The following is a 25,419-nucleotide window of genomic DNA, read 5'->3' as shown; positions in this document are numbered from 1 at the left end:
ATGCTGCTCAGTAGGATATTCTGATACATACCAGGAGCCATTAGCAAATAATTAAAAAAAAAAAAAAAAAGAAAAACAAAAGGCTGCCTTAGATTAAAAAAAACACCAAAACAAACAACAAACCTGTTGTCAAATTTTCTTTCTTCACGTTAGAAATATCCATATATATATCCAAGCAGCTGCCAAAAGCAGCAGAGACAACCTCAGTCTTGGCCAAATACCAAAGATATTTTAGACCCAGAAAGCAATTTACTGACTTAAAACTAATAGAGATCACAAAGTAAAGCGAAACAAATTGATTCAACTATAAGTATATTTTTATTCCAATTCAGACAGAATTTGGTGGATGTTTTTAGCTGTTCGGGGAGGGAAAGGGGTGGGAAGGGGACATCTTCAGCTAGTTTGATCAATCAAACTATTACACGTCTGGTACTTTCCAGTTTAAGCAATAAATAAAAGTCTGGAAAATCCTCCAAACTGACAAATGACCCCAGCAAGAAGGAATTTTCAGATGGTCCCTTTCTGTTTCTTAAAGAAGGGAACAGTTCATCTCTACAATGGCAAAATATGTAAAGGAATGATAGAAAACAAAGCTGACAAAGCATGGTTTGGAGGCACTTTCTTGGTCTTTGTTTCAGTAGAAAGCTTTATCTTAATTAAAATAAGTACTCAGCATAAGGTTTTAAAGTGAGCAGCATTCTGTTTAAGAAACCTATAAAGCTCAGGTTTGAAATGTCCCATAAAAACAAGATTTGGACTCTTTTTTTGTCCTTTAACAAGGATGTTGAACCAATGGCACATCACACCAGCTACGGTCTGAGAACTGAATTAATTACCCTGTCAGCCTGATACTGAAATTACCTCTCATGAGCCTCCTGCAGTCTTCTCTTTGTCACACAAGAAGTGCACACATTGTGTGGCCATTGTAACAGGACACAGGCGTTTTACTCACCTGACAGCAAAGTAGAGTCTGGCTTGCTTTGAAACTGAGAAGGAGCAAAGGCTGGCTGCTCCAAGTACCAAGGACAAGCACCTGAAGTCAGATGGTGCTTTGTGGGCAGTAGAGGGGTGAGGAGGGACAGGACAGTCACATAGTGAAGAGCAACATACAGCCCTTGAATGTCTCCTCGGGAAAAAATGTAAGTCATCACTGCCTTAAGATATCATTTTATGGCATCTATGGGTCCTTATAGCTAGGAGGCTTTTTCGCATATTTTGTCTAAATTGTCAAAATATCTGCCAGATAAGCATTACTAATGTAAATTATATTACCTTTTTTCCCTAGGAATTTCTCTTCCTCTGTAATTATACACAGACTTGAGTAGTAGTTATTTTTTCAAGGCACTTAAAAGAAGTAGTCAAACAGATTACTCGATTGCATGAGCATTCCTGAAACTCTCAGTTTCTTACTGTTCTTACCATTACAGAAGATTTCTATAGCAACACGCCTTTCTGGGAACGTAGAGAAGTTGTGGCTTTTTATTATTTTCATTTAAAAAAAAAACACTAAACGAGAAATCAATTTGCTTATACAGTATCTTGAAGAAAACCTGTATGAAGGTACTAATAATTGTCTAAAACATTAGTGTAAACAAGTATATAATTCTGTTTGCAGTCCTAAATACAGCAAAATCCTTTTAAATTATTGCTGTAGCGATGTCACATACATTGTTTTATTAAAATACTATTTTACATATAGAAACCTTTTAATGAAAATGAGACTGCTAGCTGTTGAGCCCATTAATTTATGCATACTTAGTGCTGAATTCAGAAGTAATAGAACTCAAGTTCATACTCAGTGGTGCACACAATGCACCACTTGAACCTTCTTCCTTCTGGGACCTCATTGCTCTTTTATATAAGAAACAATTGATGGAAGCATGAAGTGGAGATGGAAACAAAAGATAAAATAATAGTATCTGAAATAAAACAAGTTCAGCGACAACATATGCTTCTCTGACTACAAATCTGCACTCAATTTTCATTTGTCTAAGGCAACTCAATACTTATTCAAAGCCACTGAATAATGATATATTCCTGTGAGAAAAACACTTGGAAGTAGTAGGCTGGGATTTCCCTGCTAATAACGGAAAGTAAGATAAGAGTTTAAAAGGCTAAAGTAATTAAAAGGATGCAGAGCTCAGGGATTTGAGATAGAGGCGGGAGGTTTCAAGACTTTCTCTATTTAGTACTCTTCATGGTTTTCTTACATAAGAAGTGTTCATTAGGATGAAGCTTGGACAGATTTCCATTTAAAATCATTCTCACAGGCAACGTCTCTTCTGAGTTGAGTTCTCCCAGCACAACCAAATTGTCAACCTAATGACATTGACTGGAATAGGAATTTGACTCTGAGCCCAGACACTAGACCAGTTCCCTCCAGATTGGTCTGAGATATGTAGGTAGCCAGAAAAAAGTATTAAAAATTCTGCCTACAGAGAAGGTGAAATACTTTCATCATAGTTCTTTACAAAGAAAGTAAGTATGGCTTTGATGTATATGAGAAAATGTTCCCTTGAATACTATTGCTATTATAGGACATGACTAAAAAGAAATTGGGAATTTATAACATTTTCTCGTATACATATGACTTCCCTAAAACTTTTTCTGTCATTGCGAAGTGCATCTGCTTCATTCGGCAAAACCAGTACAAAAGGGAAACATAGTTTTCCAACAGCATGAAAATGTTTATAAGACATACGTATAGATCTTCATTATTGCTTTACAGTAGCAACCATATTGTATTTGCACAGACAACACTTCTGCTGGAGGCAGTTTCTTGAACAGCCGCTATGCCTTGAGTTGGAGTTCGGGCCCGTTGACTGTGTAGGGAATGCCAGATCTGGGCGCATGGAAAGTGCATCTGTAGCTTTTGCCATTCTGAAGCAATAGGCCATCAAGGAGAGGGAAGATGCAGCATTTGTAGAATAACAGCAGGCATGAAAAATGACTTTCTCTTTGCTTTATGTAGGAAACAATGATGGATCACGCGCTGCGCACAATCTCATATATTGCCGATATTGGTAACATTGTGGTTTTAATGGCACGACGCCGAATGCCACGATCAGCTTCTCAAGACTGTATTGAAACAACACCTGGTGCCCAGGAAGGGAAGAAGCAGTACAAGATGATATGCCACGTCTTTGAATCAGAGGATGTAAGTAAATGGAATTAAATTTATTTAAACAACAAATGTCATTTAGAGAATCTCTGAAATTACATCTAATTTCTTGAATGAATTTTTGTTGTCAATAATCTTTTCTAATTGAAGCTACAGGTAATCTGTGGAAACATTAGCTAGTTGTTTGTCCCTATTCATATCTCTTTTTCTGTCTCCACAAATTCATGTCTCCTCCTCAGTCCCAAAATACCCACTCTTTGTCTCATGTTATAGAATCATTTGATCATTTGTGTTCTTTCAACAATGCTTCCCCAGATGCTTTAGTACCTAAGTATTTGGAGTTTTCTGGAAGTCAATGGCCATTCATGGCCAAAATTAATTTATAGGATATCAAATTGATTGTTCATCCTGGATTGGATCCTCTAGTTCAGCAGGTTGGCACATGATGACACACATAAGCCTCCAGACACTTGGCAATGAGGTGGAACTGTCCTGGACCTCTTTGAAACTGAAGCCAAGTTGCTTGAGGACATCTACCAACCTGGCAGGCCTGGCACAGGGTTGCCCGCTACCCAGTCTGTATTCCCTTACGACTGACTTACCTGTAGTTGGTATACATACTCTCAAACATGCCCCTGATCCTTTGATGTTTAAGAACACATTCAGCTGTTTGTTTTTCAGTTCTCTTTTTTCATCCCTAGCAAAGATTATGAATTATAATTTTTATATAAATGCAAGAGAGCTAAGAAAGTTTAGTTCTCTGTATTTATAGAAATTTTTCTTCAGGGCCAGAGCAGCTTAGCAACGCTTAACTAAAATGCTAGGAAGAACTCAGTACTCTCTCAGAACATCTATACAACAGAAGGCATAATTCAGTCATTTTATGCTGTAAGATGCTCTGAGATCTAATACCATAGTAGCCCTAAACCATTTTTTGTTAAAATTCCATTTAGAAAAAGGAGTGACCACTTCAGAATTTAGGGTCTAATTTTGACTAGCATCAGAAGTACCAAAAGATGAAGAAACTTGGAGCCGTTCTCAAACTAGGATTGCAGAAGTAGTAGTTGCAAAAGAGTTTTGTACGTCTCTGCTGCGTCCTATTTCACCCCTGTGAAAAGTGCTGGCATGCCATGCCCTTACCTCTGCGGCAAAGGAAGATAACCTTGCTTTACTGCTATTGTACATCCAGCTTTGGTTTTGTAGTGAAATAGATACTTGTGTCTGAAGTGGCAGACCAGGGGACTTCAACCTCAAACATTTGTGGAAAAAAATACCAAGCTAGTAAAACAGAAAAAGCAAAATTTGTCACCTATTTCTAACTTGACAGTTGAGATACAGGTATTAGTAATAGGCAGTACTAAACATCTCTAGCCATCATTACATAGGAACAGCTTTAAATACAATTTCTGTCATACCAATTAAAAAAGAATTGAGTTCTTTGGTTCAGAGAATCGTAACTCACAGGTTGCATATTTTTTGAGCTAAGCAATCATTTTCATTATTTTAAAGCAATTAGGCCTGTGAAGGAGAAATGACATTGTCTAAAGGTTAGAGTGCTAGACTAGGATTGTTCTCGGACCTAGTACCTCAGCTGTGCCACCACTTTGCTGGGGTGACCTGTTCAAGCAACTTAATTACATTATCTCTAAGTTGTACCTAATGCTGAAGACTTTCAAAAACATTCATAAAAACGGGGAGATACAGATGACATTAAGATGTGAGAACTGTCTGTTACTAGCAGCAATAGAATAGAATATGACATCTAGATAGTTTGTTTTGAGAATGTAGAATGGAGGAGAAAGCAAAGGGATAACTACAGAGAAAGCAGTGGCACTGGAGGTTGGAAAAAGTCTATGAGGACTGGTGACAAACTTTAATAATGGAACAATATAACAACATTCTTAATGACTTCTATACTACTACAAACCTCTTAGTACAACGATGAGATTTTAAAAGATCTTCTAAAATGTGAAGGAATGATTTGTGACTGGCTGGGATATTTACGTCCTTGACTTTCTAAAATAATCTTTCTAAAATAATAAGCAAGCAGATTGGTGCTTTTCTGTACTGCAGCACAAATGAAATAAGAAAACTGCCTTTTGGTGTCAAAAGAAAACACTGTGTATCTGATCAGTAGATTGCAAGAAGATTTAGATTTACAATGTTATTCAGAAAACCCTATGCATTCGTAATACATTTAGCATGTACATACTGTCTAAGAAAATGTGATGCATTTCCACAATCGTTTTAGGGGTTTGAATAGTAATCTTTTTGGGGAGTTAGATTGTAAGATGCAATTAACTCCTCCTCAGATCATTGGGAGCTACTCATGTCCCCTGATGATAGAATAACAGTACCTTAAAAGCACAAATATATGAAACTCAACTTGGCATTCTCCTGTGAGCTGCAGTAAACTCAGAGTAGGAAAATTAAAAAAAATCAAGTGTAGGAAAAGTTGACTACAAATTCCTTTTACTTAGCTCTACCTCTGTTTCTCTGTGTTCCAGTGCCATCTAGTGGAACAAGTAGATTTTACAGCAGTTCAGTAATTCTTTAATTAGTTGACTGTTGCAGTGTTCTGAATGTGCAAACCTGTTAGTATTATCATCATCGTCATCAGTTTCTGTAGATTTCTTTCTAATGTATATATATTTCTGACTCTCCGAATACCAGTCACTGTAATGTTTCATTAATTGTACTCACTATACAGCCCACTGTAACGGGAAGTCACCTTTTGTCGCCATATTATAGTAAATATAATTTACTATAATATACTAAAATATAATATTATTACCATATTATAGTGAAATGTGTGCGCAGATAAGTGCTCCAAAAATTCATAAAGACACAGGGGATTTTGAAGAGCTGTTGTTAACATTAACAGGCTATAAGCATGGCTCTGGCTGCATTCTTGAAAGCATCTCTGTCATTGCTAGTCAACATGTTAATGGGAATAGCTATTGTAGATGTGCAGTGGGTAAGCAGGGCTATTACTGGTTTGCTGGGAATATGAGACAGGTATCATGGCAGTAATAGGGGAGCAGGTGGTTTTGTTGAAGCAGTGTTTTCAGTCCTGTAAAATCAAGGTGGAGAAGCAGCAGGTGACACGACAACCAAAATCATCAGTGCATACGTGTCTGTGAATGCTTGTGCAAGCAGAACATCCGTTCTCTCATCACTCCTGCAAATATACTGTGATCAGAAGGAGGGTTTGTGACAGTCTTTTCTGTAAGCTCTGTTCTGTACTGGTACAAAGCCAGTACTCTCCAGTGTTTATTGGAGCGAGTACATAAATAGCATATGGCTGCTTGCTGCTGCAACATACTGATGAAAGGAGATCAGCAGCGTTTTTAAATGGAGTCTGCAATTTGATTTTGGATGTAATGGATTCTTTCTGTACAACTGACATTAGAGTGACTTTATATCCGTACTAATGTAGCAACTTTGCAGGATCCTCTATTTTGACTCTGTCTTAAAATCCAGTCTCTCTTGTTTCTTATGGTTTCAGTGGTAAACTGTTAATGAGTCCTTTCTCTGAGCTGTGATTTGTTCTACATTCCAGGCACAGCTGATAGCTCAGTCAATTGGTCAGGCTTTCAGTGTGGCTTACCAAGAGTTTTTAAGAGCCAATGGAATTAACCCAGAGGATCTCAGTCAGAAAGAATACAGTGACATCATCAATACCCAAGAGATGTACAATGATGATCTCATACACTTTTCCAACTCCGAAAACTGCAAAGAGGTAAACTAGTTTTGGAATTTCATTTCGGATTGATCTATTTTTTCAGAGAAATTCAGTTCTCATGGAAGTATCTTTTGGCATTTTAAGGATGACTTTCCATCTCAAGATGTGTTTCTTTGTCAATACTGTGCTAACTAAAAGCAGCTTTATAAGTTTTTAGAATTTCTTCTTTACATTTTCAAGGTCTTTCTGCTTCCATTGATCAAAACAGTTAAAAAACACCACCATTTACATCTGACAGGGAGAAGCCCTGTCCTATTCATTGTACACAGTGTAAGGTGGTTTTATGTTTTACCGATGTATTGATACAGAAAGAGAGATGACAATCCACTTTAATGCAATTAAATCAATGTAAGTGATTTCTTACTGAATAGATACAAGGACAACAAGTCCAGGGTGCTGTGGCACTGAACAGGCCAATTTCTCTTCTGCTATTAGAACACCAGCAAAACTGCCACGTGAAATGGAGTTTCACACTCATGATGTATGAAAAGGCAAGAACTTCCCTTAAGGGCCCCAAATTACTTAAGTGTAACTATTTACATTTGATTTTGGATGTAATGGATTCTTTCTGTACAACAGCCATATATTTCACATTTTACATTTCATACCGAAGTGTCTGTAATCCTGGGGCGTTCCAACCCAGAATGTGGCAAGCGCAATTGCACGCAGGTTCTGCTTTGTCTTATGTTGCTGCAGTGTGATAGGGATTTGGCCCATGTTCCAAAGGTCAGAGTTTCTATGCCGAGTCCTAAAGCAATCTTACGTTGAGATGAACTGCAACTTGCTTAATCCTTCAGTCACAGCTTTCCTACTTAAACTCATTTCTTCTAGCATTACCAGCTCTTTTGTACAGCATATGTGTTCTTGGGAAGACAGCATTTTTCACCTATACCTGCAGATAGAAAGGTTATGATTTGATGTGTAGTTTTATATGTCTGCAGTCACTAGATACCAATACAGTGTTTTCATGTGCATATAAGCATGACAAAATATTTCTCTTGCAGAAAACAAGGGAAAATTCAGTTGAATAAATCTTGGTTTAATTTAGAATCAGAACAGAAAAATACAGATGTGCACATTTCAAAGTGATTTAAAAGGTCATTATTTTTGTTGTACCTTTGTTTCTAATTGGTTTACGAATGTTTGAACAATGACAGAGTTGTGGCATACTGGTTGGTTCAAAGCCTTGATAGATAGCTTCAACAAAAGTCATCTGGCCTTTGTGATTCCCGTAAGTACGGATGTCCCTGTCCTTCCACATTTGAAAGAAACTTATTCCCTGTATTTTGTTGAAGAGTATGTTCTCCACTTAAACTCTTACTCCTCTTCTGTAAAAGACAGATATGCTATGATTACTGAACAGTTAACATCACCATATTTGAGGAGAAGTCATATTTAACTTGCATCAGCAAATCCGGGATCTTAGCTGAACATGCTAGGCACAAATATATTCAATAATGTTAAGAATAACAACAACAACAACAACAATAAAGAGACCCTTGTCTGAAAATAAGGACAGAAGAACCCTGAGATCAAGAGGCAACCTAAGCAGCGATGGCAGAAGTGGAGCTGAACTCAAACCCGTGTTCCAGGCACTGCCATAGCCACAAAACATTACAGCCTCCCCTGGCTGCCAGGTTGCAAGAAGGATAAAAACTTCTTTGGCATTCATTCATTTGGTATTCAGTTCCACCACTTTCTATAGAGTTAACCAATGTGTTAGTTTTTTGCTTGTTATAAGGACCTGTATGACCTTCAACAAACAAGTGGAGGATACCCCTGAAAAGAAATAGGTATGTGTTACACGGTTTTAACAGCGTTTTTGAAGTCATGCTACTACCTAATAGCAAATAATATAATTCTTTTTGTAATTTGTAAGTATTATTCAGGAATAACTGTGATGCTAGTGCTCAAATAAGATGAATCAAAGCAAAAACTTTTTTTTTTTTAAATTGCAGCTCCAGATAGAAAAACAGAAGGGAGAAATTCTTGGGGTAGTGATTGTGGAATCTGGATGGGGATCCATTCTACCCACTGTTATCCTGGCTAACATGATGAATGGAGGCCCTGCGGCTCGTTCAGGAAAACTAAGCATCGGAGACCAAATTATGTCCATTAATGGGACCAGTTTAGTTGGTCTACCTCTTGCAACATGCCAAGGGATCATAAAGGTACCCCAAACTTACAACTATATTCTGTAGAATGTAAGCCAGCAGAGATGTAATATTCTGACAAGCAACCCTGTAGTTTTCCAGCAGATATTTTTCCTATTGCTGGGGGAAAAAAAAAAAAAGTAATCTGTCGTTAACAAAAAGTAGAATTAGAAACAGAGATTCAGAGGCTATAATGTACAGAAATTTAGGGCTGGAGAATTTGACTGCAGCTTTGTTACTGGACTGTAACAAACGAGGCCAGGTCTGAAAAACCTGGCTAAATGAAGTTACTTAGCTGTCTTCAAAGTTTCAGGCTTCCCCACAGCCTCCAAATTAAAATCTGAGGATTGAAATCTACTATGCTTCTTTGGGCTCCATGGAGATGAAATGGATGGAGGCTGGTAGACTGCAGGACAGATCAAGTGAGTATATGAAGATTCCCTAGACACAGTGGAATCTCAGAATGCATTATCTTTAGTCACTGAGACTAAATCTAATGTCTGTGCAGATTTACCAAGAGCAGCAGCAGTAGGAAATTAATTGGCCAGTTGCTAGTAAAAGGCAAGCAGTAGTCAGTTTTGGTTTTTCTTCAAAACTTTCTTAAGTTTGTGTAGTAATTAAAGGCAAAGTTTCAACATGTGTTGTTGGGCCAAATAGCTTGGGAAAGAACTTAAACAGGGAAATGTGTCTCTTAAGTTAACAACAGATTTCTATTAACCCTAGCTGTTCTTTCTCAGATCAGCTGCTTTACACTCTTGCAACTAGGAAGCCACTAATGAAAGAGCAAATTAATATCCATGTCAGAAATACTAACTTTTGGACTATCTTACAGGGTCTCAAGAATCAGACGCAAGTCAAACTGAACATTGTCAGCTGTCCTCCTGTTACTACTGTCCTCATAAAACGGCCAGATTTAAAATACCAGCTGGGCTTCAGTGTACAGAATGGAATTGTAAGTGTCTGTGTTCAGTGATTGGTTTGGATTTTTTTTTTTACTTTTTTTCTTTCAAGAAATATGCTGAAGCACTGAAAAAAACCTTGCACATGACCTCACTTTTTGTATTGTGATCCCTTAATTAATCAAAACCTTATAATCACATTCTGAGTAATATAATGCAAGGGGACAATACCAGGAGAACAAGTACTGTCATTCTGGAGGGATTTTCGTACATAATACAGCCACAAGATTTATATTCCAGATTGTTTGGTGCAATATCTGGATCAGTTAATTAATGTATAACTCTGTCATTAGTGTGCCAGAGTTGCAAGTTAAACAGTTATTCTGAAATAGTTTTTTCCAATTATAACATTCTAATCTTAGTGCTGATCCTGTTTCTCTTTTTTAAATTTCAGCACACACTCACTAAGACTTTTCATTTTTCTTCCGGTGTGCATAAGTTATTTGGATCACATGGTAGTGGGCAAGGGAATGTAATTGTGACCTCCTCTAGTTAAAACTAAACACCTCACTACAAGTAATTGTACAGGTTGTGGCCCAGGTATTGCTTCTCCGCATGCTGCAGTTTCCCTGCAATAACAGCAGTAAACAGGAGCATGAACGTGGCAAGTAACACTTACCTAGTGCAGCTGAGGGTCTCTTCCTTCCCAAGCCATTCTCTGACACCTTTCCAAAGCAAACTCCCAACACAACCAGCTCAGGTAGTCACCTGGCCTTTCTGGGGAGTGATACTAGCATTAGGGACTGTCTGTAGTGCAGGACCATCACCATCTCCTCTTCCCCCAGTCTAGGAAAAAAAATAATCAGGCTGCTCACACAGAAAACCACATCACAAAGGACTGTGGGCTCTGGTCCCCTGTTCTGTGAAACTCATCAATTGAAGTTGCCAGATTTCGGTTTGCCACCCTTGGAAGAGTAGCAGGTAACTCTATAGGATATGGTTTATGAGTCTTACTGTGCTCTCGCAAACAGATGGCTCATTAGTGGAATTTCATCTCTGCTAGCCATCTCTAAGTTATTATTGTACCTGTGTTTTAAGTGTTCCTATCTAAGATGACACATCACGTTGTGGTCACAGCAGAGGTAGGTCTAAAGAACACCGCTACAAGCCCTGCTCCAGCTGGAAGTGCTCTGGAGTGATACCTACCCCCGGGTGACATCCTTTACAAGCAGAGATTTGAAGTATTTGTCATTTTGGGATTAATGCTCTGACACTTTGAATAGAGAGAGGTCTGTAAAAAAATACAGAAAAATCAGGGGTGTGGTGTATTTCTGTCCTCCTTTACCTGTGCTTAATCCCCTTTCAGCTATGTGTACGTGTATGTTAAATGGATACGGTTATTGCTGGTAGTTCACTCTGTTAGCAAATCCCTAGTCTTGGCATAAAAAGGATGAAAGGGATAGGATCTGGTTTTACAAGATCTCACAGAGAGTGCAGAGAACAGCACATAACACAGTATGAGGCATTGATTTATTTCCTAATTGGTACCCTTTGTAAATCTAGTACATTCAGCTGGTGCTATGATAAAAAGAGGGAAATATACTTAAGGAACAAAGAGCAATACTATAGTGTGTTTATTAATTCTTTTAGGAGGCCTGTCACAGCACTGGGGGGGTTGTGTCAGCACTGGGGAAAAGAATCCGGCCAAGGTGGACTAGAAGCATATATCATGTCCTCACATGGACAGAGGCAGTTACGGAGTCTGTGAGACAATCTATTAATCTTGTCTCCGCTAATCATCTCCTACATAATTGGAGCCTTAGTTAAGTAAATTCTGCAGACTGGGGTTGTTTGTTTCATAGCGTGCTCGCTCCATCTACTGGTCCTTTGTCATATTCACCACACTGGATGGTCATAATTCATTCCAGCTAAATGAACAGCCTTTAGATGACATCCGATACAAAGTTCACCAAATTCAGCATTACATTTCTCAGATAACAAAAAAAGAAAGCCTTGTAATACATCCCATTTATGAAGAGTTTGTGTGTGTTTGAATATGGAAAGCCAGCGAACAAAAAGGAGAGACTGACACCTTTTGTTAGGCTGCTCTGGGCCCGTAAGTCCTTCCTCAGATAAAGTCTCTCTTACTTCACTTAACATTTGAAAATCTGACTCTGCCAAGTACGTGTCAATGGTAGAGTGACACTGAACTTTTAAACAAGCAGTTTTGTAATTGCCAGCAATTGTTATAAATTATGACAGGATTCAGAAATAATATCCTTTTTCTTTGTTAGCTCAGCATTTGCACAGTGAAGAAATAGATAGCTTGCTGGAAGACATATAATTAAATGTCTGCTACCGCTATGCCATTACCTCATTATGCACGCAGCTGGTACTTACCTGTGTGCCTCTTCTGATCAGTAGCAGTTTTGCGGTGGTTCCTTTTCACCCTATCACCTCATCTGTGCAGAATGTACAGCTATTGTATTAGCAGATAGCCCATAAACAACCTGAACATACGAAAGTACTGTCTGAGCTGGGTTTTGCTTGCATAGGTTATCAGAAAGATGCAGAGATTGGGCTGCTGCAGGTGACTGTTTTCTCTGTTATGTATAGCTTAATTAATGCAAACCCTTAAGTTGTGGTTCATGGTGCACTAGCAGTGCCAGTTTTGGAAGTTTTAGTTAGGGAACAGCATAAATCAGAGTGTTAATATTGCAAAATTCCCCTTGAACTAATGACGCAAATACTCTTCATGGCGCTTGAAAGCTACTGATGTCATTTTACCATGTATTTGTAAAAGGAATCTAAAATTTGAACTGTAAAACATTACAGAAAAAAAAGATATATTGCACGTACATATGAAACAAGTATGAATGTTGTGTCATGTGGAGGTGAACATAAGGTCACCGATCAGCCACCTTCTGAAAATCATTAGGCTACACTTCTTTTAAAATTATGATATTTAAATACAAGTGGTCCTGTCACAGAATGGTAGGGGTTGGAAGGGACCTCTGAAGATCATCTAGTCCAACCCCGCTGCCAAGGCAGGATCACCCAGGGCAGGTTGCACAGGAACGCGTCCAGTTGGGTTTTGAAGGTCTCCAGAGAAGGAGACTCCACAACCCCTCTGAGCAGCCTGTTCCAGTGCTCCGTCACCCTCACAGTAAAGAAGTTTTTCCTCATGTTGAGGTGGAACTTCCTGTGCTGCAGTTTGTGCCCATTGCCCCTCATCCTACCAGTGGGCACTACTGCAAAGAGACTGGCTCCATCCTCCTGACAGCCACCCTGCAGGTATTTATAGACATTGATAAGGTCCTCTCTCAGCCTTCTCTTCTCCAGCCCCAGGTCTCTCAGCCTTTCCTCATACGAGAGCTGTGCGAGTCCTTTAATCATCCTCATAGCCCTCCGTTGGACTCTTTCCAAAAGTTCCCTGTCTCTCTTGAACTGGGGAGCCCAGAACTGGACACAATACTCCAGGTGAGGCCTCACCGGTGCAGAGTAGAGGGGAAGGATAACCTCTCTTGACCTGCTGGTCACACTCTTCTTAATGCACCTCAAGACACCATTGGCCCTCTTGGCCGCCTCTCTTATCACATCATTATGTTGTTTCCTAGATTATGAAAAATCTGTGTAGTACCAGTTGTATTTTTACTGCTGATAATGCACCCCTCTCAGTCTAGATCTCAGACACTTTCCCTGAGAAGTGTATCTAACCTATCTATCTAATCTACCCCATGCCTAGCCTAGCACAGGTCTATCTAAAAAAGAAGTAAAACTCACTTAATGGAACAGTTTATTCTTTCTTCCTTGCCTTCGTTTATATTTAAACTATCTGGGGAAAATATGTACAGGGTTTAAATAGATTCATATAGGAGTGCAATGAGGAGACACCTGGTTTAATAGGTTATATTTGAGGCACGTGCACAGAATAACAGTTTGCCTTGCACTGTTCTACCTTTAATGTTTTGCTACACAGTGGGCAGCTGCAATAAAACGTACTGAGAAGCTACTGAATTTTCCTTTTTTTTTCCTTCAGTTTACACAGTAAGTGGAGTATAGGCTTTGCTTACAAGAAGATCCAGATCCATCGTGCTTTATTTAATACTACTATAGCTGTTACCATGTTCAACAAGTATAGCAAGCTAAGCAATCCTGGCTGAATAGAATCCTATTTTCTTAGTGATATTGCTCAGCTTAAATTTGCCAGTCTAATCTGCCATAGCTGCACTGGCTGGAGACAAAAGCCTTAAGGCTGCTTTGAGTCAGCCACTTGCAAATACAGGAGCCATGTAAGTGTGTGTTTTGAGTACAGTGTATTTCTTTACACGGGCACTCTGTCTCCAGCTTAACACGATCTGTGAGGCTAGGCAGAGCCACTTGGGCTCCGTTTCTGTTTCTCTTTCTACCTCATCAAAATCGTTAGTACTTACAAAAAGGCAGCTGACTCCCTTCCCTGGAGAGGGATCGCATTCTTGAATGAAGATAAGAGACCACTTCCTATGTCTGAGGCTGTTGGAAGACATTCACTGATGGTATTAAAAGTGCTTTGAGAGCCACCCAATGACAGGTGCTCTGGATAGATATGCAAGCCATTATCTTTTCCTTTATGCCAGTGGGGTGAAAGGTCACATTTCCATTTGCTCTGAAAGCTTTTATTTCAGCTGCCTGGACTGTCCTTGTATTTTCTTTTATACTGTGAAAAATATATTTACAGTGTTTCTTTTGGCACATTCTGCTTTATGTGCTTTCAGATTACTGCATAAAATCCCCAAGAGCAAGGGGCAAACTGTTACTCTAACAGCGAGTTGAATTGAGAAGCTTTCTAGAAGAGAGAAGATCTATGTAGCATAGCTTATCTTGTCAGCTATGTGATTAGAAGGCAGACTACCCGCAAAACAATATTTTGTATGTATGTGACAAACGCAAGATGCAATTCTGTGAAGGGTCCTGATGGGGCCTCTAGCCATAAAGTCCATCAGAAATAGTTTATGAACCACAGTAGGTAAAACTCGGCCACTAACGATAAATCTCATTGCAGAAAGTCTTTTTTTCAGAAAGCTGAGAAAGACCTTTGATAAACGAAGAATAACTATTTATTTTCGCTCCCCATATCAGACAACCTGAACTTTGAGTTAGAAGGGATTTCATTTTTTTATAGAATTGTTACTTGTGAAAAGGAATTTAAAGGAAACTGCTAGTGTCATACAGAAAAGATTCTGGTCAACCACAGGCGATGTTTCACCTTCAGTATATTCCAGCTTGGCCATTGCCCCACATACTATGTTTCTCAATTAGATCACAAACTCACTGGGGCACAAGCCACACCTTGTCATACTTGTATTTAGCACTGAGCAAATCACCAGGTCTCAGCAAATAATAATTCTTGGTATATGATTCTAACCATTGACAGTAACTGCAGAAACGGCCATCACTGGATGCTCTAGCACTCCTTTCCTTTCCTCCAGAACCAGCGTTTTCTCGTAAACAAAAGGTAAATCTCAGCACTGCTAAGCTCTGCTCAGTTCCAGAGATGCAAGCTATACATTACCTGCCTTATGTGCAGCATGAGCTTAGTCTTCTGAAATAATTTACCAGTAATTACTACGATCTAATGTGCAGCTGTCTAGTCTGTGAGGAGGGCCCCGTCATAGCACAGATACTGTTGCTGAGGAGGAAACATTCCTTGTACTAGAACTAGATGATTCTTTCTGCCTGTACCACGCATGATGTTGCAACCTCAGAATAATTTTAAGTAGCAGTATCTGCTGGGACTATGCCTGGTTTACGTAACTCTTCTTGTAGAATTATTCCACTATTGTAGGGGGCATAAAAGTTAAAACTTGTGCTCAGTTCTTTACTGCTACCTGCAGCTGCCAGTGAAACGGTGGCCCGACCTGCCTTCTTCATCCTAAGCTCCCTATGGCCAGCAGCACTGTAAAACACGGAGAAAAGCAGTGGCTCTGGAGAGCCGAGTGCCCTTTTCCAGGCTGCAGAAGCACAGGAAACAAACTGTCATACTTGACTATGCTGAGACCAGCCTGTAAAAAGAAACAGAATTTGCACATTTCATAGACTCACAAAACAGCTTGGGTGGAAGAGACCTTTACAGATCATCTAGTCCAACCTCCCTGCCACGGGCAGGGACATCAGCCGCTAGATCAGGTTGCTCAAAGCCCCATCTCCAACCTGACCTTGTACACTTCCAGGGATGGGGCCTCCACAACTTCTCTGTTGTTCCAGTGTCTGTTCCAGTGTCTCACCACCCTCATCATAAAACATTTCTTCATTCTATCTTTGAGATAGATTTTTCGTTATATCTTCGTGCCTCTTTTGACTGATTGCCAGCTTTCAGTATGAAAGGTCTGTATGGCGTTATCCTTTCCTTCAGCTAATGTAGCGTTTCTGCAGGGTTAAGGATTAAGCTTTATATCATTTCTTTTCCGTGTATGTGAAAAAAATTGCTGTTGCAGATTAATTTTTACTCGAGTACTGTTTATATTTCCCATTATCCAGAAAGAATAATGTGGTAGTTTGCAGAAAGAGTCTAGATGGCACAGTCAGAAATATTCAAAAATCACTTTTTCCTCCTATCCCGACAGTACATAGAACTTCCCTCTTGGCCCTAACTCCACTCTTTTGCATGGCTGCTACCTGTATCACTATTAAGCATTTGTATGTTCCCAGCCCATAAGAAAGAAAATAAAAATAGTAATTTGCAGAAATTTTGAAAAAAACAAAAACAGACTAACATTTCAAAACTCACAGTATTGCTTAATACTTTCCACAAGTATCTTCTGGAATCCTTATGGTGTCACCGCTCATTGTTGTGTATTAAATCCTTAGTAACTGCTACTTGTGACATTTCTAAACTTTAAGAAACTTTGCTTTCTCTTGGCAGATTTGCAGTTTGATGCGAGGTGGAATAGCTGAGAGGGGAGGTGTAAGAGTAGGCCATCGTATTATTGAGATCAATGGACAAAGCGTTGTTGCTACTGCTCATGAGAAGATAGTACAAGCATTGTCTAATTCAGTGGGAGAGGTAAGAAAACAAATACTTTATCAAGGAATTAGAACTGTTGAAAGAATGTATTTTTCAGTTGAAAAGAGTGTCTTAACATAGTATTAAAACCACCACCTCAGTAAATTGGAGTTGAGCACTAATAAGAGTTTACTAACAAAACATTGCTTTTAACAATTAGATGCACATTTGCTGCATTTTTCCACTCATTTTCAAGAGTCCCTGGCACGATTCTGAACCCTCAGCCTACTGTTAGAATTAAGCCAATCAATTAAGGGAATAAATCGCACAAGCATGTTAGCTATGAAAATGTCTCTTGGCTTATGACTACAGCATCTGCCATAGAAATAAATTACTATTCAAAGAGCTGAGAGATTCAAATTGGTATGTATTTTAATAATTTCATTTCCACTGAACATTTCCAGCTTACCTTGGGAATACGTTAAGACATGTCTCTCCACTGCTTTTGGAGAAATCAGCATCAAATGAACAAGATTCTCCAGTTTATCAAAACCTTACTGAATTTAGTGGTAGTAGAATACACAACCCTGGCCAGATCTTCCAATAGTTCCTTTGCCAAAAATCAAAGACAATTTGTTTTCCTGTGGAAGCTGATACTCGAAAAATAACACAGAGTATGTGCACGTTGGCAGGAACAAAGCTGTAGACTTCCACAGAACCGCTGTGCCTTAATGGTACCTCTTTGCTGCGTAACATCTCACTAAACATATAAGGACAGCACAAACTTGTTTTTTCAGTGCAAAGAGATCAAGATACCCAAGACAGCATATGGCTGGTGAGGATCCGTATTATCAGTCAGTAAAGTTTACCTTCCTCCTTCTTGCGTTGTCCGATAGGTACTTACAGCTGTTACTACACTTCTGATACAACTCTGATTACCCGATGCCTTTAATAATCCTGTTAGCCTGTACAATTCCTCTGACACTTATCACAGTACTCCTTGTAGAAAGAACTTAAATACCCTAGCCATGAGAGAAGCTGTTCCACCAAACTCTTGACTGGCACTTAAGTATCAGGTGATAAAAGTCCCAAGTTTTGTGTTCAGAGGATCATATTCCAATTAGGAGAAAATATGTACAAAATGACAGTCCCATGGGGAGGGAAGATAGATAGGTAGAAGAAAAATCTAAATTTAGTTAATACCAGAACAGCAGAATGAATTTTCAGAGGTTTGTGCTGCCCATGAGAAAGGGCTGTAACTGGAGTAGGCTATAGGAATAGGAAGTATTTAGGTGTCTTTTTAGCTATATGAGGTTGCATACTATTGCCGTCATTTAAAAAAAAAACAAAAAAACCCCCACAAACAACAAAACCACCACACAAAAAAAGCAAAGACAGCAAACCAGCTCTTTGGAAACAGAGAACTCCGAACTAGAAACAAAATAATACAGATTTTAAACTAGTAACAATTCTGTTAATTTCTGTGTAAATCAATTGACAGATTCACATGAAGACTATGCCAGCTGCCATGTTCAGGCTTCTAACTGGACAGGAGACACCCCTATACATCTAGCATGTGACTCTTGCAGCAAACTAACTAAATGATTCCATCAAAGCTGAAGCCCTCAGAGCTGAAGAGAATTTTGTATTTTGTATGAATGAAAGGCTTTGAAGCTGACCCGAGGACTCCGAAACAAGGAACAGACAGGTGTCTCTGCCTTTTCTCTCCTTTTTATTTCTTTGCCAAAAGGTGATGAGAAGGATGGTCAAGGACAATAATCACTGACAAAAATCTTTGTAAAACATTTAAGTATTTTGCAACATCTTCTAAACTCTTTTCTCATTAAACTTAAAACATATTTATTTGTAACCTCTACGTGGAGTGATGTATGTATGTCTGTCTTGTTTGATAACACGGTGAATGTGAATATTTGATGAATGAAATGGCAAAGAGAAGCAGTTAAAGTGGTGGCTGCCTCAAGTTAAAAAAAAAAAAAAATCCCAGTCCCATAAAGTGGTCCAATACTGATGGCTTTGCGTAATTCTGAAACTGGTGACGAAGAGACAGTGTTTCAGTAGAAAGGAATGTGTGCAGTTAAAACTTTTAGATTCTAATGTAAAGAAAACCACTGTAGTACTTCGTATTGTTATGACAAATGTAACCTGTTTGGCAAGGTGTGAACATAAACATGTAACAAGTGTTTCATATGCTAAATAAAGAGTAATTGCCACAAGATTAAAATCAAAATATTTATTTAGATACATATTTATTTTTAATGCTTGTGATTTTTATGATTTAACAGTTATTTCACGGGTAACTTATTGCACAGGTTGTGTGTAATGTATGTGTCGGGCTGGGTTTGGTTTTTTTCTTTAATTTTTGCATATTACCTTTTTGTTTCTATTAGCTCAAAATGGGAAAGCCATGCTTACCTGTTTCTGTCTTTTATAAAGCATTCTTATTCCTAAGGCAATGTGTTCTGAATGTGAATTGTTTTGACAAATAACCTAGCACCATCAGCAGTATTAGAATGTCTGTAGATAAAAAACCTAGTAGTAAAGTTGTATTCCTTATGAGATAAATGTTAATTGGTGTAACTTTTCATCTAGATTTTTTTTTTTGGCCAAGGCCTTGAAGAAATACACTGTGACTTAAGAAGCCTTACCATGCAGTAACTAAAGAGCTTTAGATGACTGTACTTCAAGGAGTAGTGTGTTGCATGCAACTGACCTTAGGAAAGAATTAACCTCCTATCACTAATAAATCTGAAATAATAAAGGAAGCTTGCTTATTTTCTTTGTTGTGTAAGTTTACGTAATAAAAATGCCAAGTAGAAGATCATTTAATTCTTCATCTAAGTGCAGTTGCAAAGGTCACAGATTATTTTTTAAAAAGTAATTCACCTCTTGAATTAGGAATTTGTGTATCATTATTATCTTGAGAGTAGATGCTTTCAATTAGCATACCTTGTTGCCACTGGATGTCACTGTGACCTCACATCAATACAGAAGCATGCTCTAATTAAAATACATTAAAATGGATGATTCTGTAAAACTACCCATCTTCAGCTACATTCCTTTGTGACCTTTTCACAGGATGTCTGCCCAGCTCAGAGTGACACAAGTGAAACCAGTATATGATTAAACCTCAAATGGAAACTAACGCTACTGACAAGCACTGCTGCAAAAAAATTAAACCCCTGAAACGTCAAGCTGTGGTAGGTTCTTTATGAGAACCTTTTGTTTAAGGCCTTTCCAATTTCCTCTGAGACAGCCAGGATGAGGCTTGCACTGGAAGACGTTGCTGGCAGACCTGTGTTTATGCTGGTAATCAAATTAGTGTCAGTGATATTTACTTTTTGATTTTTTTTTTTTTTTAAGATCAATGTCAAATGAATCATAAATGCAGCAGAACCACAAGGACATGTTTTAGTAACAACTGTCAAAACTACTAATTGGAGTAACAATTCTTTTTGAAAAAATGTTCAAAGCTCTGCTAGATAAAAAGTCATCTAACTTCTTATCAGTTGGCATTTGTAAAAAGTTTGTGAAATCTGCTTTTTGTAAATGCAGAATTTCAAAGACTTTTTCTCTAATGCATCTTTTGGTTACAACTGGCAGAGTACTTCAACGTCAGTTCTCAATAGGATATGCTACTCCATTGAGAAACTCATGAGCACTCAGAACAAAGCAAAAATAAACCACACTGCAGCCTTTACTATAATTTAAAAGGGCAACATATTGGGGGCGGGTGGGCACGCAGGTTTAATAGGACAGATCAGCTAGCCTGGCATGAGAGACACCAGAAAAATGGGTTAGAAGCAGCATTGTACGTGCGTATGAATCACCTTTACATTTCTATCCAAATCAGTTGTTGAAAAAGCAAAGTCCAGAAATACTTTTTATTAAAACACTGATCATAGTTAAAACACTTTGAGGTACATTAAATAAATACAACTTTTAGGTTGTACAGCCGGCCTCTGGTGGTTTTGCGAAGGTTTTCAAAAACTGCTAGGCAGCATCAGTAGCATTTCCCAAGTCCAGTGAAATAAACGCATTTCTGGTTGGGGAACCATTTGTTATGTAACTAATAAATTGGTTAAAATTTTGCAAAAATCAGGGATGAAATTTACATTCAGAAAAACAGGTGTACTCCCGCTGTTGGAAAAAAGTGGAATTCCAAAGACAGACATTTTTTCCTTTTTATATCATCCACTACTTGTATTTCTCCCAGTCCTGGTTTCTTCCTTAATTCTCTTTGCTGGAATCACATACCTGCGAATATTATCAAAGGATGGTCTCCCGGCAAACTCCAATTAAACTGTGAGGCCTGTCCCGCTCTAGACTGCGAGTGAGGTGGGACCTACGTAAGAAGGCAACTGGAGAGCTCAGAGCACCACAGCTCTGAAGATGAAGGTCTTCTTGAAGTTGCTTTCTAGAGGTATTCACATTCTGCTGGGAACTTGTAATTACCTGTTTAAAAGGGCAGGAATGGAGAAGGGAAAAACGAGGGAAACAGGGTAAGAAACATTTTCATTTAAGGGTTCAGTCCCTGAGTACCATTTCATTCCAGTTATCCAACGATGGAACTCTCCCAGAGGAGAGGTGTGTTATGTGGCCACCCAGAGACCCTCCTGCTTCTCTGTTCTGGCAGCTGGCCAGGGCTGAGTACTGGCTACTGGAAGGCACACTCAGGCCTGAAAGGCATCAGGCCCCGTCTGCACCGTAGCATTGAATCAACAAAGGCACAAACAAGTATTTGTTCTCTCTATATGTATGAAACCTGTGGAAAAGGCGACAGCCCTGCCTTATAATTGACAGAAATGTAAGTTTGGAGCAAGTGATACTCATCTATTTCTTTTAGGAGAAAGAGATGCTTCACTAGCTTTGCTGGGGTGGAAGAGAACTAAACCTTGCAAGCCTGGTAAGCATTTTGGTGTGAACAGAACCGCCAAGCTACTTCACAAATTGTAATTACACAACTGTGTTACCAAAATGTCTGTGACTTAAAGTGGATTGCTGGGATGCCCTGGACTTTCACGAGTTAATACTGGTTTTTGTCTGAAAAAAAATAACTACTAAAATTATTCCTTTAATGTGAAAAAAAAAGTGTTTCCCTGGATCTAAGAAATCCACACAGGGTAATAACTGGGCCATTGGTTTATGATTTTATGATAGGCATAAACACTCAAATATTTTTATACTGTTTTGTGAGAAATTATGGGCTTTTTCATTTAAAGATAGTTGTTTTCAACTTTCTAACCTTGAGGATTTAATCACCTATAAATTTTGTAAAGCAATAAAAATGTTACAACTTAATTCCATCCTGACACTCTGTTAAGTATGTCGTGATAGTACTGCTTTTCTGCCCACGTGACCACAGAGGTAACTGGTGCGGTGCTACTTCTTTGTTCTACTTCATAGCTAGCAAAAACAGTCTTGCAGCAAGCTTTACTAAATGTTGTCTGTTTCCTGCTCCACATCACACTCTCACGCATGCTGTTTAAGTGTTATTACAACCTATTTTAATACTTAGCCAGTTCCCCTCACTTAGGGATCAGCAGACTAATACCATCGGAATTACAGTATTTCAGAAGGGGGTGGGGGTGGGGGGGGGTGGGGGGAAACAGCCCCCAAGCGTGTATCCTTCATCATCTGTCCAGCTCTGTGGTGATCCTACAGGCAACCTGAACGTGGCTTATCAATGCAAAGAGCATGCTGCTTTTCAAATCTGACAACAGAAAAGGAACTTCATTTCTATAGCTACCATTCTGGTAACGATACTAGCAAGATGTGATTTCATCCCCTTTCTTCCTACAAAGTAGATTTATTATTACACATGCATTAGATAATAAAAGTTGCTGCCACTGCTGATTCCCTTGCTTTATAGGATTCCTTCCAAGTCTTGTGTCCATTTTATTCTCACTCAAGGTGAGAAGATGCATTATTCCTTTATCTGGAAAAGCACAATTTCTCAATTCTTTTTCTTAAAAGTAGCAAGGGTCATCATCATTCTTCTAGCCAGGAGTAAGGTTAACTGCACTGTTCTGTTTCGACAGATTGTGGCCCTGCTTGTGTATCTACCCATTATTTTCAGTGAGTAGCGTATGCTACACAAATACATTTGCCTGAAAAAACAGAAGATCCAAGTCAGTTCTGTGTTCTCTATATGTGTTCTCTCTATAAACACACACTCAGGTATGGAACGGTCCCAGGTGTGGAAAGACACTAGAAATGAGAGGATGATTATCAACGTGTACATATCAGTTCCCTATAGATCTCCTAGGATATTAATGGGTCCAGCTGAAGAGTTTTAAATGCATTTATGAGTGCTTCAGTGTAAAATGTATTGCTGCCCAATAAATATTAATTCTTAGTAAAGCCCATATTACTATAAAAGAACGTTTGTAGGAGTTGTCTGTAAAAACATTTAAATCAGGTATGTGTCAATCACGTTTGAACAAATCTTTAGAACTTACATGGCCTACCTGGTCTATAATATTGGCACTGAAGATGGCTTCTTCCATGTGTCTCTCATCAGATTTTATTACTGATCGTATGCTGTTCACTACGTGACGTACTTCTGGAGGGAGATTACAGTTTGAATGCTCCAAAAATTTTGCCACTAAAATTTTTGTGTCTTTATAGGCCTTAAGGTCCACTAAAGAGTGTGGTCGCTCTTTTGAGACTGTGTGCAAAGCCTTTAGCTTTAGGTGTAGATCAATTTTCCTTGTATCCCTCTGTTTTCCAGTTGGTAGGACACTGCTCAAAGAATGCTGACAAGCAGGGGCAGCCACGTGAGAACCAGAAACAGGAACTAAAAAAGGGGGGGAAGAGTATCTTTAAAGTAATGTTAAAAAAAAAAAAAACAACCAAAAAACAGAAACAAAAAAAACAAACAGCAGAAAGAAAAAAGGCAAAACAAATATTGTCACAAAAGTTTTTACTTTGTCATAAAAGGTCTGTTCTTTCTGAATAACAAAAAGCATGCAATCAAGGAAACATTGCAAAACGGTATTTAGCCAGGGGTCAAGAGTAAGACTCTTCCCCATGACCAAGAAGGACTGCACTTAGGATGAGTGGGTGTGTAATTAAAGTACTTCATAAATCACAGACATTTTTGTTACTTGTACTTTCAGGGACTTCAGTCCACATTAAGGATAAGGGGACATACCAGCTACTCAGTGTTACATATGTAACTTGTGATGTTTCCCTGCCCCCAACTTCATCCTTAAAGTTCCCCTTATTCCTAGGCCTCGAAAATTATAAGCAGTGAATAATACATGAGAGATTAGTAAGAAATATAGAGAAAGCAGAAACGCTCCACTAAAACACGGGACTTTGCAGCATTTCTTTTGACGCAAAGGCTGCTTCCATCAGCATTGTACATCATATAGGTATGCTGTTAGTAAGAGATTTTTCTGCCCCACATTTTCTACAGCTTGTTTCTCTATTGGAAGCTTTTAATTATTTTTAAAACAAAAAATGTTTGATCCACATGATCCTGCTTTAGAAAACTCATCCTCACCTGTTTCTAATGTAGCTGGAGATAATCCTGCATCTTGATGCTGGCTACATATAGGTGTCCAGGCACAATTATCACCTTTAAGCAAAGAGAGACAGACAGAAAGAGCACAATCAACCCCTGCTATCCCCCGCCCGAGGCAAGGAAAAATACATTGGAATCTTTCATTATCTCCTTTACAGAATGAAACTACTTAGAAGAAATGCTACCTCCAAGATTTCCATTCATAAAGAGAAGCTACTATATACAGAAGTGCCCTATAAGCTGTTAAATAAATACAACTAGAAAGATACGGTTCCTGCTATATAGCTTCCTCTGTTACCAAATCCTAAATATTTCAGGCCTAAGCACTGAAGCTATGGAAGGCTCCTTCCTAGGGGCATACCTCAGACTTTCCTGTATTTCCTTGGCAGGCAGAGTTTATCTTAGAAAATGCAAAACCAAGAAAGATGAATCTTTCTTTTTTTCTAAAAAAGCAGTATTTTATTCAATATTTCTACCCCCTTTCTAAAGAGATTCTCATCCTTCGCAGGACAAACGCTATCCACCGCTGATAAAATTAATGGGTAGGTGACCACTCTGGTTATTGATGATCCAATCAATAACAAGTGGTTACAGAGCATCTACAAACAGCTCTGGACATAGCCACCTTCTAACGACAGGGCTTCTGGGATGCCAGCACAAGGATCAGTGATGACGAGATCACAATACACAGTAATTACCAGTGCAGACGTTTTAATTTCAAGCTTGTGACAGTCGAGATGGAATAAACCCTCACATTTATGCTAAGGCTGCTTACACCCGTTTCCAAGACTGAAAACTATTTTGAACTTCTAGGTAGATTAGAAGAGGTTTTCTTCCATATCTTCAGGGAAAGTTTATCACGAAAAGCTTGTATAATCCTCTCTGGTAGAGTGAATAATTAAATGAAGGAAAACAAAGGTAAGATGCTACAAACAGAAAATCTGTACGGAATTAAGGGTCAGCTTCTATT

General features: G+C 38.7%; 2 protein-coding genes across 3 annotated transcripts in view; one reads left to right on the top strand and one right to left on the bottom strand.

The window, feature by feature from the left end:
* APBA2 (amyloid beta precursor protein binding family A member 2) overlaps nt 1-19,589 on the top strand; it is a gene marked incomplete at its 5' end in the record, with an annotated part of 45,385 nt that extends 25,796 nt beyond the window's left edge. For both annotated transcript variants that reach the window (XM_082005392.1, XM_082005391.1), the window contains 6 exons: nt 2,972-3,157; nt 6,684-6,863; nt 8,825-9,037; nt 9,852-9,971; nt 16,820-16,960; nt 18,402-19,589. In XM_082005392.1, the coding sequence (XP_081861518.1) occupies nt 2,972-3,157; nt 6,684-6,863; nt 8,825-9,037; nt 9,852-9,971; nt 16,820-16,960; nt 18,402-18,473 (912 nt within the window). In that variant the 3' untranslated portion in view covers nt 18,474-19,589. The remainder of the gene's footprint in view (nt 1-2,971; nt 3,158-6,683; nt 6,864-8,824; nt 9,038-9,851; nt 9,972-16,819; nt 16,961-18,401) is intronic.
* Nucleotides 19,590-21,187: 1,598 nt separating this feature from the next.
* ENTREP2 (endosomal transmembrane epsin interactor 2) overlaps nt 21,188-25,419 on the bottom strand; it is a gene marked incomplete at its 3' end in the record, with an annotated part of 48,830 nt that continues 44,598 nt past the window's right edge. The window contains 3 exon segments of the mRNA XM_082005252.1: nt 21,188-21,373; nt 23,389-23,717; nt 24,429-24,503. Coding sequence (XP_081861378.1) covers nt 21,188-21,373; nt 23,389-23,717; nt 24,429-24,503 — 590 coding nt within the window.

Source organism: Phaethon aethereus (genome assembly GCF_964289735.1).
Source record: "Phaethon aethereus genome assembly, chromosome: 12".
In the NCBI taxonomy this organism is placed as follows: Eukaryota; Metazoa; Chordata; class Aves; order Phaethontiformes; family Phaethontidae; genus Phaethon; species Phaethon aethereus.
The sequence above is the reverse complement of the archived record's forward strand: the minus strand, read 5'-3'. Positions and strand labels throughout refer to the sequence as shown.